The sequence below is a fragment of the Prinia subflava genome, chromosome 1 (assembly GCF_021018805.1).
Source record: "Prinia subflava isolate CZ2003 ecotype Zambia chromosome 1, Cam_Psub_1.2, whole genome shotgun sequence".
Taxonomy (NCBI): Eukaryota; Metazoa; Chordata; class Aves; order Passeriformes; family Cisticolidae; genus Prinia; species Prinia subflava.
Window position 1 is genome coordinate 71,819,894 of NC_086247.1, and position 13,860 is coordinate 71,833,753.

General features: G+C 35.4%; 1 protein-coding gene across 7 annotated transcripts in view; it reads left to right on the plus strand.

The window, feature by feature from the left end:
- The window catches only part of MTRR (5-methyltetrahydrofolate-homocysteine methyltransferase reductase), a 28,368-nt gene extending 15,925 nt beyond the window's left edge, over positions 1-12,443 (plus strand). For all 7 annotated transcript variants that reach the window (XM_063399706.1, XM_063399715.1, XM_063399688.1 and 4 more), the window contains 9 exons: positions 1,409-1,562; positions 2,351-2,439; positions 4,139-4,319; positions 5,654-5,696; positions 6,105-6,291; positions 8,561-8,679; positions 10,137-10,229; positions 10,317-10,496; positions 11,451-12,443. In XM_063399706.1, the coding sequence (XP_063255776.1) occupies positions 1,409-1,562; positions 2,351-2,439; positions 4,139-4,319; positions 5,654-5,696; positions 6,105-6,291; positions 8,561-8,679; positions 10,137-10,229; positions 10,317-10,496; positions 11,451-11,595 (1,191 nt within the window). In that variant the 3' untranslated portion in view covers positions 11,596-12,443. The remainder of the gene's footprint in view (positions 1-1,408; positions 1,563-2,350; positions 2,440-4,138; positions 4,320-5,653; positions 5,697-6,104; positions 6,292-8,560; positions 8,680-10,136; positions 10,230-10,316; positions 10,497-11,450) is intronic.
- Positions 12,444-13,860: the final 1,417 nt, after the last annotated feature.

The following is a 13,860-nucleotide window of genomic DNA, read 5'->3' on the forward strand; positions in this document are numbered from 1 at the left end:
TGTTGAGTTATTGCCTTTGTTGTTCCATGGATATCATATTGGGTGAAATACCTTTATGAAGGGAATTTGCAGTGGAGAAAGGCAGTCAGGGAATACTGAAGTAATCTTTCAGTTTGTAAGTGTACAACTTAAAGAATATTCAGAAACTGTATAATAAATGTGACTGTTCATTATGGTGGGTAATGTACACAAGTAGTAATTTCACTAATAGTATCAAGCGAAAGGAATTGTTTGCTCTTGAGCACTGTTTCTGCCTTTGACATTCATTTGCTATGCCTTGTTAACGTGCTACTCAAACTCAATCTCAGTTACCCTCAGTTAAAAAACTGGTTTAGTTTATTCAGTGAAGATCATATTTTGTATACTGGTTTGAAAATGAAAGGCAGGCAGAGAGTGCTCAATATAACTTTATAAGAAATCTTGAAAAGGAAAGGATGTTGCTTCTGAGTGATTTCTCAAACTGATAGAATATTACTTTTGGGATATTGTGATTTTTGGCAGTACTTTCTGTTCGACTTTCTTAGCCGAATCTGCCTCAATATACATGAGACATCTTTAAATCTCAGTTATAAATAGATTCTGTTAAATTTTGAGCAACTGATTCTTTGAGTGACGTGACTTTTTGCTTCTATTTGTGTGTATATATGCATTCTGTCATCAGCACCCACTGAAAATGTCAGCTTTTTTTTGCCTTTTTCACCTGACATTCTTGTCAGTCTGTGTATGCAGGTCACTCACCTGCTGCATAAGGGAAACATAATGGTGCAAGTATAATTCTGCATGTTGCTTTAACAGGAAGAAACTTGAGTTGCACACGAGTTTCAGCAGTTGCACACGAGAATGTCAGGCAGCTAAGTAGAATCTAGGTCTTAAGATCTGAATTTTCACTATGCTGTTGTCTGGTTATTTTTCTTTTTCTTCCTTCAGAATATAAAAGCAATTCTGGCCATTTCTGTCACAATTCATCTAATAGTTTAACCAGCAAATTTTCCTTTAGTGATGATGTATCTCTATAAAAAGTTGCATTAATTATGAGGACTTCATTTCTCTGCTCTTTTCAAACCAGAAAATGTAGAACATCAGTAATTAATGATCTGGGCTGATTATATAACACAACCTCTTAATACGTATTTATTTTCCTTCTGTTTGGGCTGCTCAGCAGTGCTCATTAAAGAGTGTCCAAATATTTAAACCAGATAAGGAAAGACTTTTTCTAATTAGTAAGGTTAAGCCTGGAAAGAAAACACGACTGCTTCATTTCTGATGTGCTCAAAACAGCAAAGTGTTAGTACAGAGTAAAAGAATATTTGACTTAATGTGAGCACAGTGTTAGGAAGGTTGTTGTCAGGAATGGGAATGTCTTGGTTTGTAGTAAGATTTAATAGAAGTGTTTCATGTCTTAAAACAGGATACAGCCTTTGAGTACCAACCTGGAGATGCTTTCTGTGTAATATGCCCCAACAATGTCAGTGAAGTGGAAGAGGTTCTTCACATTTTGGGACTTTCTGAAAAAGGAGATGACTTTGTTTGTGTAAAAGTTAAGCAGGGCACTAAAAAGAAAGGTATGTTGTGAGGCAGTGTCATGGACCGGTGCTCCTTTCTATGTGTGTAGGAGTTGGTGTGCATCAGTTTGAACATTTTTACCTTTGGTATGGGAACACAGTTGTCTTTCCATGCAGGCATGTTGGAAATCACAGCAACGTGTCAAAATAGAGGATGCATAAGAATGCTGCTGCTGGATTTACTGTAGATGAGAGTAGATGAGCTCTTGACTGAGAACTGCAGCCTGGCATTGGCATTCATCCGTCTCGTTCTTACTCTGTGCTCCTTCATGTTTATGGAGATAAGGCTTTAATCACATAACCTTACAATCCCTCACTTGAAAATAAAATCTCCTTGCACAACACTGCACGTCAATCTGTTTTACATCCTAAGAGGGCTGCACTCCTCAAGGACAAGCCTTAGTGCTGTTGCAAGGTGCCTTCAAATGGACCTGTAGGTCTGTGGATGTGTTCTGCTGAGTCTGGCGATGCCATGCTTCAGAAAGAGTAGCTGCAGGTTCAGAGTGTGCCTGTGTACTCCAGCTGGACCTGTGTGAATTACTCCATTCTTGCATTGCAGTTGGTGTCTTAATGGTGCTGCTGAGTTGTGTCTTTATTTCCACAGGATGGTGTCGGGCTCTTTGTTGTTATGGTTAGAGCTAAATCAGTTGTCACTGTGAGATTCTCTGAATCTTTGAGGCTGCACAAGTTGTCCATTAAGTGTGAGTGAGATGTGTGATGCCACTTCTGTATATTAATAGATGAACATTTTACTTAGTTTTTGGTTTTTTTTTCTCCCACTGAACTAGGAGCATCTCGTCCACAACACATCCCTGAAAGAAGCACTCTCAAATTCATTCTAACGTGGTGTCTGGAAATAAGAGCAATTCCCAAAAAGGTGTATATGTGTTTTTTCTTCTAAAGAGAAATTAGTAATTCTATGCTGTGTGGTTTCTTATAGATCTGTCCTTGCTTTGTATATAGTTATGGTATCTCTTGGTGAATAAGGATTGTCAGTTTGTATGCTACTGTTTGCACTTTACTCTGAAAAACATCACTTCTGGTAGTTTTATCTGGCAGACATTCCTGCTCTGCGGTATTGTGATTTATGGCTAGTCTGGAAGTAAATAGAAAAGTATTAGATAACTTGGTGCCAGATAACTGGGAAGGCTGACTGAACCTAGCCCTGTAGTCATTTTAAAGTAAAATGTCTTTTTAATCAGAAGGAGCCATATCTGTCAAGTTCTGTGTGCTCCAGAGACACGTGTTGCTGTGTGCAAATGTTCCACAGTGTCCTTCACATCAGCTCGGCTGGTCAGAGCGTGGTGCTAGCAACACTGTGTGGGCCATTCACTTAAGAGCTGGAGTCAGTGATCCTTGGGGGGCCCTTGCAACTCACAATACTGTGTGAAGTCTGTGAAATTTTAAAGCTTTTCTTTAACATTTTAGTAACCTAGGAGAATTCAAAGATTTTTGCTTTTATAGTATTTGTTCTCACAACATATTTATATTTTTTTCCTTTCATTTTGTGCATGTAAAAAATTCAAAGCGTCTAACTGAAAGTGCATCTATATTTCTGGTATATATTTTAAAGATAACTTTATATGAAAGATGAAACTAAATGATTGTGTGGTTGGGTCTCTGAGGGAAATCAATTTTTGGGAGGACCTTTTTACTCAATTTAGTGGATTTTACAGCAGAAGAGAATCTTCCTGTTGTTTCAACCTTTTCAAAACTACATTTAATGATTTTGAAATTTTGTCTCAGCAATAAGAGTAGGCAGAGAGTACTGGCTGGGGAATATCACTGAAGCCAGTTTTTATAACCTGTCTGCTGTATTAAGTCTTCAGCCTAAAATGTGCTTTATGTAACTCCATACTCAAAACTATTGTCTGGAAGCTCTGTGGGTGAACACACATTATTTTCCAAGTATTCCTTTGTGTAGAATGTGTTGCCTGATTGTACTTGGTGTTTTCTATTACTTTTCTTTTATGCACTTTGTCTATTTCCACCTTTGTTTTTTAAAAAAACTTTGTAACTATTTACTTCTGATCTTTGCTTTATCTTAAAATGCTCAATTTAACTTTCCTTTAAGAAAAGTTTACACTACCAGTATGTAGGCATAAAGTATAGAATAAAACACCACAACAACATTAACATGACTCATTTAATACCATACTTTATTTATAGTCATACCTCTTCTAAGATTTTTTTTATTCATTTCCTGGCTTCTGTAACTTAGCAAATGGTGTTTTTGTCTTAAATTGTTATGGACCTGCCTAACTGAAGTGTAAATAGGGGCAATAAGAACACCTTTCAAACATCTGGAATTTTTGGGCAAATGGCTTGTGCCTGGTTTTTTTTTTTTTTTTTTTTTTTTTTGTTTTTTTTTTTTTGTCTCTTTCTTGCTCAAGCTAGGTAGGATTTTCTGATGTGTTAGCTTGTTGCAGACATTAGAAAAGCAGTCAAAAAAATTGAGAAGTAAAGTGTATTATCCATTAACCTAATTCCTATCCCCAGGCACCCCAAGTTTTTCCCAGTTTAGTGACCATTTTCCCAAATGGATAAGTTTTTTTACCCATCTTTCTTCCCTACAGGCATTTTTGCGAGCTCTTGTGGAATGTACCAGTGATGTGGGAGAAAAACGGAGGCTTCAAGAGCTTTGCAGCAGACAAGGAGCCTCTGATTACACTCGCTTTATTAGAGATTCTAATGTTTGCCTCCTGGATTTACTTCATGCTTTTCCAAGCTGCAAGCCTTCACTTAGCCTGTTAATTGGTAAAAGACTGATTTAGATTTAATTAGATTTTCCTTCTGAAAATGTGTCAGACTAAATGTTCAATTTCCCAGGAAAGGGGAGTAACTGTTCAGTTAACTGCTTTAGGAATATTATAGTTTCTATAGTGATCAAGCTGAAACTCTTTTGGGGAACAAAGCTCTGTTCTACAGTTTGTAGTCTTTGGCTTTCTTTCTGCATACATGTAGGTTCATACCAATTCTTTGACTCTGGATTACACCCATACATACAAAGTAAACATAAGGTTACTTTTAAGGTTGCAGGATGAAGGTCTTTATGAATTGGTTCATCAATTGCTTACAATTAAAAAAGACATATTTTTGCAACTCCTAATTTCTCTGCCTACATGGTCTTTTCTTGTACTTTTACCTGTTAAAACAGAATGGTTTTCCCAATATATTTGTATTTATGTTATGTCTAACACACTCACTGGGTTCCTGATATAAAATACTGAAAGGATGGGACTAAAACTCTAACCATGTCAAATACATCTGAAATTGCTGGCAGTTATTTTTCAATTTAAAATCCAGAGTTTCCTAATATGTTTCATAATATGAGTCAAAGAAATTGCTTTCTGCGTTCTTGCAGTCATCTTGTCCCCCTTACCCCAAACTGCTGAATGGATTTAGTGTCCGAAGTGATTTCACTGCACTACCTTTTCTTAACTCTGCCTAGCAACTATCTTATGTAGCAGAGCACCTTTAAAATATGTCAAGGTGTGCATGTATTGGCAAAAAGGGTAGTTCTGCTTATGTACATACATATACAGATATAAATGTATGTGTGTGATATATATATAGGGGGCTGCTTGTTCGAAAAATGCCCCATGAACTCCTGTGTCTTGTTTTTTCAAAACTTCGCATAACTAATCAGTGGTTTGAAATTGAGCTGGCACATCTGCTTCTAGGACATTATGTATAGGAAACTTTCAATCAAGCAATCTCTATTGTGAGAGCTTTTTAGCTCGTAGAGGAAAGCTGGGGAAAATTAAATTTCAAGCTTCACTTCATCTGCTGGATACTGGTATCTCTTCTGTATACCTTACAGTTACATTTCTTTGACCAAGAACCCCATAAATTAACTATTATGGTCTCATTGTATAGGATCTCTAATTTATGTTCCACAAAGTCTGAAACACATTCAAAATAGAGTTCAGGTCTTAATTGCTTGTTTCTGAACCACAAACACTGAATGTTATTAGAATAAAATTACAGTTAAATTAAAATACCTTGTAATCTGTTGTAGTGTAAACACTCGTTATACGATATCTTCATTGGGGTGAATCAAATAAATGATTTTTTTTTCTATTCTTCAGAACATCTTCCTAAATTACAAGCCAGATCCTACTCAGTGTCAAGGTAATGAAATATTCAAATTATATCTTCTTAGTTATTTAGGCATGGGGTTTTTCTCATATGTGTTTGTCTATGTTATAATCTGAGGAAGAAAGAGATGAGTGAAGGAGAAAATGTAGTTATGACCCTATTGCAAAAACCATTGCTTGACTATTTCAAAGAATATTGAATGTATGGTAAAGCTTTGGTAAAGCTCTCAAGAACAAGCTCACACACACATGAATCTGTTAGGAATTTGGATTCCCTTCTGTAGACACTGGCCTGAGTCCAACCTTAAGACAATTTGTAACTAAAGGAACATTGAGAATCTTGATTCAACTGAAATGGTTTGGGCTGCAGATGGACCCGCTGCAAGATTGTACAGCTGTCTCTCAGGTTTTGGTTGTTTTTTTAATATTTTTGTCTTTGCAGTTCAAACTTATATCAGCCAGGAAGGCTGCACTTTGTATTTAATGTTGTGGAGTTCCCTGCCAGTCCCTCTAGACCAGTCTCACGGAAGGGAGTATGTACAGGGTGGCTTGCTGAGTTAGTTGCACCTCTACTACACCCCAGTAAAAACTGTCTGGATACAAAAGGAGAAAGCTCTTCAACTGAAAAGGTATGAATATTAGATCTAAGATCATTAACTGTTAAATTTATGCATGTCTGAAAGAACTGTGGGTTTCTTCATTCTCTGCTGTGATGCAGTGCAGGTGTTCCGGCATCAAACTCCTTAATTTTGCAGTTCTACCCTGCTTCCGTATAACATGTCCAGAACTTCATTCCTAAACACTAAAGTTAAATTTTACTTATCTATGCATACCTAAATTGTGAATTTCCATTACTGAAAGGCCACAGTTGTTTTCCACCCCTCTGCAGTCCTAAGTGTATCTTGAAGGATGTTTTTGTGGACTCAACTACCACTGTGTAATTAAATGGTTATGACTATTTGCATCACAAGATGGCACTTGGTCATTTCCAGGAAACGGTGGCAGGTAACAACAGAGAAACTATAAAACTCACACTTCTTGTTAGGTCTTCCAGAGTTTGGAAAGGCCAAGTTATTGAATATGACACAGGGTACAGTCATTTGTGCTTTTTTCCAATGTGTATCAGTGATTGTTTGGCACAGTTGATATTGCTGGGAATAGGTACTTTATTTTTTTCCCTTCTTTTTTTTTGTGACAGATTCTGTGTAATTAATTGATCTCAAAGTCACTAGGTCTAAGCTAATTATTAAAAAATTGGAATTCTACTATGTAATTGATGTATGTGATATACATATCTTTTCTCAAAAAGAACTACTGGCAGTCTAATCTATATTTGATTATGAAAAATGGAAACAGGCATAGAATTCAGCTGAAAGAAAACTGTTCCAGTAACTCAAGGTGTCACTCAGACAAAACGGGAAAAAAACACCATACAAATTATCTTAATTTTTTAAAACTAATGCAAAGATTAATGTGTGCATCATATATTTACTCCAGTGTTCACATCTGCTCTTTATTTAAAATATAAGTGATTTGAAATTAATTTAAGATTCAACAAGAAAGAGAGGTGGCTAAAAAGAAAAAAAAAAGATTATTACAAAACGAGTCTGGATAAAGTTTAGAACTATTTCCATCCTCTGCATAAGCTAGAATTCAGCATAGATAAATGTGCAGCAATGCACGTAGATCGCAGAAATATATGGTATAACAATACAAAGTAGATTAATGTAGTCTTATGCAAAAATATATTAGATTAATTGAATACACTTTACAGTATAAATGTGTTTACCATTTGCAGTCTGTTTTGAAAGAATGACCAGTTTGGAATCATTAATAGGGTAAATAGCCTCCTAACTCAAGTGTGATGTGAAGTATATATATACATAAAGTGTTGTTCCCCACCAGCAAGAATTATTATATTTTTTTATCGTCATGAAACTAGGAAAATAATGCTCTTTAACATTGTTATATCTGTAGTGAATTAAAGTATAAAAAAATGAGTACCGCTAAACCATTCAGATTTACACAACAAAGTTTAAATAACTTGGCCTAGTGCCTTTCTCCTTCCTTAAACTTGAAAGTAAATTCAAATCCTTTCATAATTAATATGCAAAATAAGTTGGATATTTGCTTATTACTTTAATAGATGAAACTCTACTATGGCTGCTGTTGAGTTTTGAATAATCCTTTAGAATTAAAAATTGTAATCTCTTGTTTTCTATAGATTATGTTGGCCATGTCTCAGAGGATAGGTATAGAGCTCCTGTGAAAATGTCTTCCTTACTGACACAGATATGAAAATTAGAATTACTGTTTATCAGTGGGATTATATAAAACATTTTCCAAGATCTTTGAGCTGTTATGTGGCTCCCCTCACCCATATGCATTTTAGGAAATCGTGTCAAACTTTTATGAAAATTAAGAAAGCAGGCTCTTTACCATTAGGTTTCAATTCACTGTAAACAAATCCTGACATTCCACAATGTAAAAAAAGTTTGAGTTGCCTTTAATAGCAATAAGCTGGCTTCACTTCCCTTCAAATGCCGGTTTTCATACTCAGAAACTCATGCCTGTGTGGTTTATCTCAGTTTTCCTCCAGATGGATTAATAGGTTTGTAAATATGGTGTGGTTTTGTTGGGGTGTGGGGTTTTTTGGGGGTTTTTTTGGGTGTGTTGTTGTTGTTGTTGTTGTTGTTGGTTGTTTTTTTTCTCCACAGACTTCAGTGAGATTTTATTCTAAATTTCTGTGTGGCATTAAAGATGAACTCTGAAGCTCAGGATTTGGAAGGGTGTGTGGGTACATATGCTGTGTAAATATCCTGAAGGTTCTAAAAATGTCATGGTTTTTTCAGTGCTTAAGAATACCCTTCAATTGTATTTTATCTAATTTAATTTTAGATCTCTATTTTTCCTCGTCCAAACAATGCTTTCCACTTACCTGCAGACCCATCTGTGCCATTCATTATGGTTGGTCCAGGAACAGGAATTTCACCATTTATTGGTTTCCTACAACATAGGTATGTACCAAGTTGTTACCTGGAGAGCAGCCTTTTTTGTGTTGAGGAGAAATAGAGCTTGAGGGTTTGAGAAATGCATTTAATTTTTTTTTCCTTTTTGTAATCGTGATATGCTGATTATAAACAGTTTTATTAGTTTTAAACAAGCATTGTGTATTTATTTGTTTTTCAGAGTAATAAAACTTACATTTTCATCTGACTGTATTTACTATTAGTAGTAGATACATGAGAATTTCAGAAATGGTAATAAGTAATTAAATCCTTTTTCTGTTTGTGTTGCTGGTGGAAGTCCTGTAAGAGGATGATAGTTTTTATAAAGCGTTGATTGGCTTAAGTTTGTTACTCAGAATCCAATTCCTTGAGAAGTTACTTCTATATTAAAAGGCATGATGAGTGTCGGGTTTTCTCCCATATTCTCTTATTTCTGTGTGGTTTACGTTTTGATATTTTAAGATAAGGAGCTTCTCACCAGAACCTTCAACTCAGCAGTAGTCTTGGTGTTTGGGATTTTGTGTGTGGGGGAAGATGGATCTATTCTTTTCCCTCTCCAACTCCAGCAGCATAATTTTGCGAGGCAAAGAGGTGTTTGTCTAAAAAGTGACAGCACATCACCTAGAGTATGTAAAAACTTGATCATTCTGAGGAAAAGAAGAACAGGAGGAGTGAAGTATTTTGGTGGGAATGGTTTTATTTTTAAAGGTAACCAACACATACTCCAACGTGACTCTTTAGTTCCAGAAAGATAATGAAGTTTCTTGGGTCCTATAACAATTTTTAAAACATTTTATTTGAGAGAAAAGTGAAATTTTGACATGATATTTCTAACTCCATGCTTTGCTTTAACCAAATCATTATGTACTCCTTAATTTTGATTCCCAAATATACCTTTACCTCTCAAAAGAATTTGCATTTTATTTTAAAGTATAAATGAAATCTCTCTCTCACGATGTTACTGGAAAATGGCAGCTAAAATTCCTTTAAAATAATACTTCCAGCATTATTTCAAGAAAATGAAATAATTTTTCTGATGATGTGGTAAATCAATAATTTGTTATTCATAAAATCTAGCAGGTATCTGCAGCTAAATGCAAAGCCTTCTAAAACTTAGTTTTCTCAGGTGGTTTTACATAGGTTCCAATGAAGGATAAAATGTAGTGATCTCCATATTCAGCAGTCGGGATTACTTTTTGAGATGTTTGCAAGTGTCAGTCTTGACTATTCCAATATGAAACTGTGGCAAAAAAAATAAAATTTGAAGTTGATTGATCTTGAACTGGTCTGAAAGTGAGTAGTCAAGAAAATCAAATGAGGGTTTGACTTTGATTTACGTAAATCGTTTCAGGTTTCTGCCATTCCAGAGAGGTTTTTTTAATACGACTTCAAATTAAAATTAGGTTATCAATGTTTCAGATTCTGCACTTTCTAAAACAGGATTGGATTTTTTTTTGTCTCTTTAGGCAAAAGCTCAGAGAACAACACACAGACTGGGAGTTTGGAGAAACATGGCTGTTTTTTGGTTGTCGGCATCAGGACCGAGACTATTTGTTCAAGCAAGTTCACTATTTAACATCCACTTTGTGTTCATGAGCAAATGCTCATCTCTGAGCCATTGCTAACAGGTTCTTATTGCCTTTCAGAGATGAGCTCCAGTGTTTTCTTGAAAACGGAACCTTAACTCATCTTAAGGTTTGTTTCTCAAGAGACTCTTCAACTGCAGAAGTGACCCCACCTAAATATGTGCAAGATATCCTTAGGCTTTGTGCTAAGGAAGTTGCCAGAGTCCTGCTGAAAGAGAGAGGTTACTTCTATGTATGTGGGTGAGTAGAATGGAAATGGACTGGTCAGAAAGAGAATAGCAGAAGTTTGAGGCTTTAGAAAGACTTAGAGCTGTCTGAAAGAAAGGACCAGTATCATGCTGGAAGAGTCTTCTTGGAGAGCTAGACTGTCATCCCTGTGTCCACCGTTTTTCAGTAGAATCTTGAAATACAGCTTGTAAGCACACAGTTCCACTGGTTGTTTTAGTTGCTTATTCTTTTTTTTTTTTTTTTTTTTTTTTTTTCTCAGCATTCAATTAAATTATAGCAGGTTTCAAGCCAATAGATTTCTCTTTAGAAATTAGATCTATGAATAGATGTGATGAGAAGCTGTTCATCTGTGAGACAATAGCAGTGTTCTGCTGTGTTCTAAGTCTGGGTGCTCCAGAATGCTAGAGCTCTGTCATAGTAATAAGTTTTACAGTGGGAGGTTCTGTTTGTGGATGTTAACTTACCTGGAGGTTCAAGATTTTTAGAAGGTTTGTTGATAAATGGGCAAACTATTTGAATTTAGGGCCCAATGTTAATGTGTTCTCCTACAGATATAAATGTCAGCTATTTGTATTAAAAATAGCATTATTAATAAGTGAGGGGGCTGGTAGTAGTTTTTGTTTTTTTTTTCTTTAATATTGGAACTGTGTAATGATTTAGGAATCAAAAGTTATTCAGCAGTTCTTCCTGAAAGAAACCAATTATTCTCTGGCAGCTCAACTAGGGTTGCAAGACTTTTTACTTATGAATTACAGCATGCTGAAAATTATGTAGTGTTTGACTGAGAGAAACCGTAGTTAGTGTCAATGCTCAGCTACAGGAAAACTCTGAGAATCATGCTGTACAATATAAAAGCTATATTTTTGTTTGAGGCTTTTTAATGATTCTTTCCTATATTGAAGCTATTGATAAATGGAAAAATATAGTATTACACTTTTCTTCCTCCCTCTGTTTTTTATTTTTCAGAGACAAGAAGCACATGGCTGATGATGTAAGCAATGCCATAGTAGACATTTTAAGCATGGAAATGGAAGCTGACAAATTGGAAGCAATGAAAATCCTGGCCATGCTTCGAGAAACAAAACGATATTTGCAGGATGTTTGGAGCTAAATGTTTAGTTTTTCCTATATCTTTGCAATGCAAAATACTTCCTTTTACACATATGTTTTTGACTAAAAGTTACTGCCAGAAGTTGTGTCAGTAGTTGCACAAAGGTTATCTTTCTTTATTGACCTTTCCAACAGGAACATGAAACCTTTTAAATGACAACAAACCAGTCTGGCCTTTGAAGTGTATGGTTTTCTAGCAGTGTTTCATAATGAACTGTACCAGTGCCTTGATTTTGTCATCTTAAGATGTAGTTGCTGTATAAACTAAAAACTTCTGCACATGTACAAGCACGATTGTATGTTGACATTGTATCATGTATCTTTTCTTATATACATAAAGAAGCTACAGAGTAAATATGGTACACACTGATCTATGCATCATGAAATACATTACTGACTTGCCACAATCTACTTAAACACTTCCTAGATACTTCCTTTGACTGCTTATATTTTTTCTTCTTGTGCAATGACAGTAACTTCCAAAAGACATGAATGTCCAGGATGTTACTGGTTACTGAAAAATTTCAACTCCAAAATTCTCTTTAAATAATTCACTTTTTCATTACATCGTCTCAAAATTTGCAACACACCATTCTAAGGCTGATTAGATCTTCCTGCATAATTCTTTTGAAATTGTTTTCATTCCCATCTCTGCAATGTTTGTGGTTTAATTTATGAGCAAACTCACCAGTTGCGTTGAATTTGGTTGATGGAACAGTATCGCGTGGTAAATACTTTCTCAGATTACTAAATTAATCTTCTTAAGTTAAAGACAGAAAATATGGTGGTTTGAAATTAGTTGCCCTTACGTATGGCCACCCACTGCAAAATAAAATGGCTGAAAGCATATTATTGAAGTGTCTGGTTGTCTTTCTAACAAGGGGCATTTGGAGTACAAATAGATGGAAAAGTACAAGTCATTCATGTTTCTCTTCAGAGCCCTGCTCTCTTCGCTCTGCTTTTCCTAACTTCTAAACATTTATGTTGTCTCCTTGATTCCAGGTTATGCTTAGACCTTTAAAGATAAACACAAAAGTATGAGTGAATATCTTAGACAAATCATTATTTATTTCCTCTGAGGAATTGTTATTTTGTTTCTACTTATAATCAGAACCACATCACTTACGGCAACTTCTTTTTGTTTTCTAATGATTATAACTTAACTAGTAGATAAATTTTTAAAAATGGGAAAATTAGGATGATCAATTAAAATAAAATCATGTTTTTAAAGAAGAAACATTCTAGTGAAGTGCCTGGAAATGACGTTATGGTATAACCTCTGCAATGATTATTTAAGTAACCTTGGAAGAGATCAACTAAAATTTTGTGCAGGAGTTCTTCAGCAGAGTGGTTATATCAATCTCTGTCAAGTAACCTCAACAGAAAAACCTCTGTAGAGAGAGGTGGCTTACAGTAATTGCAAACTGCATTTTTTAATCTCTAGCACATAAAGGAGAACAGAAGTGCTTTGTTTTCAAAAGTACTCCAATTTTAAACTTTAATGGAAATGAACACAATGCAAATGTCAACATTTTGCATCAGTGAATCAGCCTTACATATTTTTGAAAACTATTAATAAAAGAAAAATCTACTAGTATTGGAACATTAAAGAGAAATCTTTAACTACCCTCTATTGGCTGGGGTTTGTTTGGAAAAAGCACATATTATATCATGCATTCTCAGCTAGGGCTTAGGGTTTTCTGTTCCACTCAAAAGTGTATGGAGATGACAGGAAAAGCAATGATTTTCTAACTGCTGCCTTCAGCTTTCCCCACATCTCTTACAGGTATCCATTTTTGTGTCACATCTCACAGTCCAGGAGCTGCAGTGACCATTTTGGTGATACTGCTGGTCACTGCATGGCACCCCTTGGGATACTGACAGCTGAGAGTCCTTTTCTGATTGTGTGTGTTTCATCTGACAGGGGCAATACACAGCTGGTATCCATGCATTTCTCTCTTTTTATCAGTCCTCTACAAAATTAAAACATTTGGACAATGGTAAATCCTTATTTAAGCAAGTGAGCATTATTAGAACCCCAAAAATGGTTGTAGGTTATTATTAAATTTATAACTGCATAGTGCAAAGTCCAAAGCCAAATAACCCCAGCAAACACCTCTGTGTTTTCACCTGAGAAGGAGGTATTTCTTTTGGTGACATTGAACAAGGAGGACTTCTGAGATATAGGAATCATGGAGATGGAAAAGGCTTGCAGTAAATGCTATGCTTTTCTTAATTGAATTGTGTTTCTCTGTAATTAGATAAT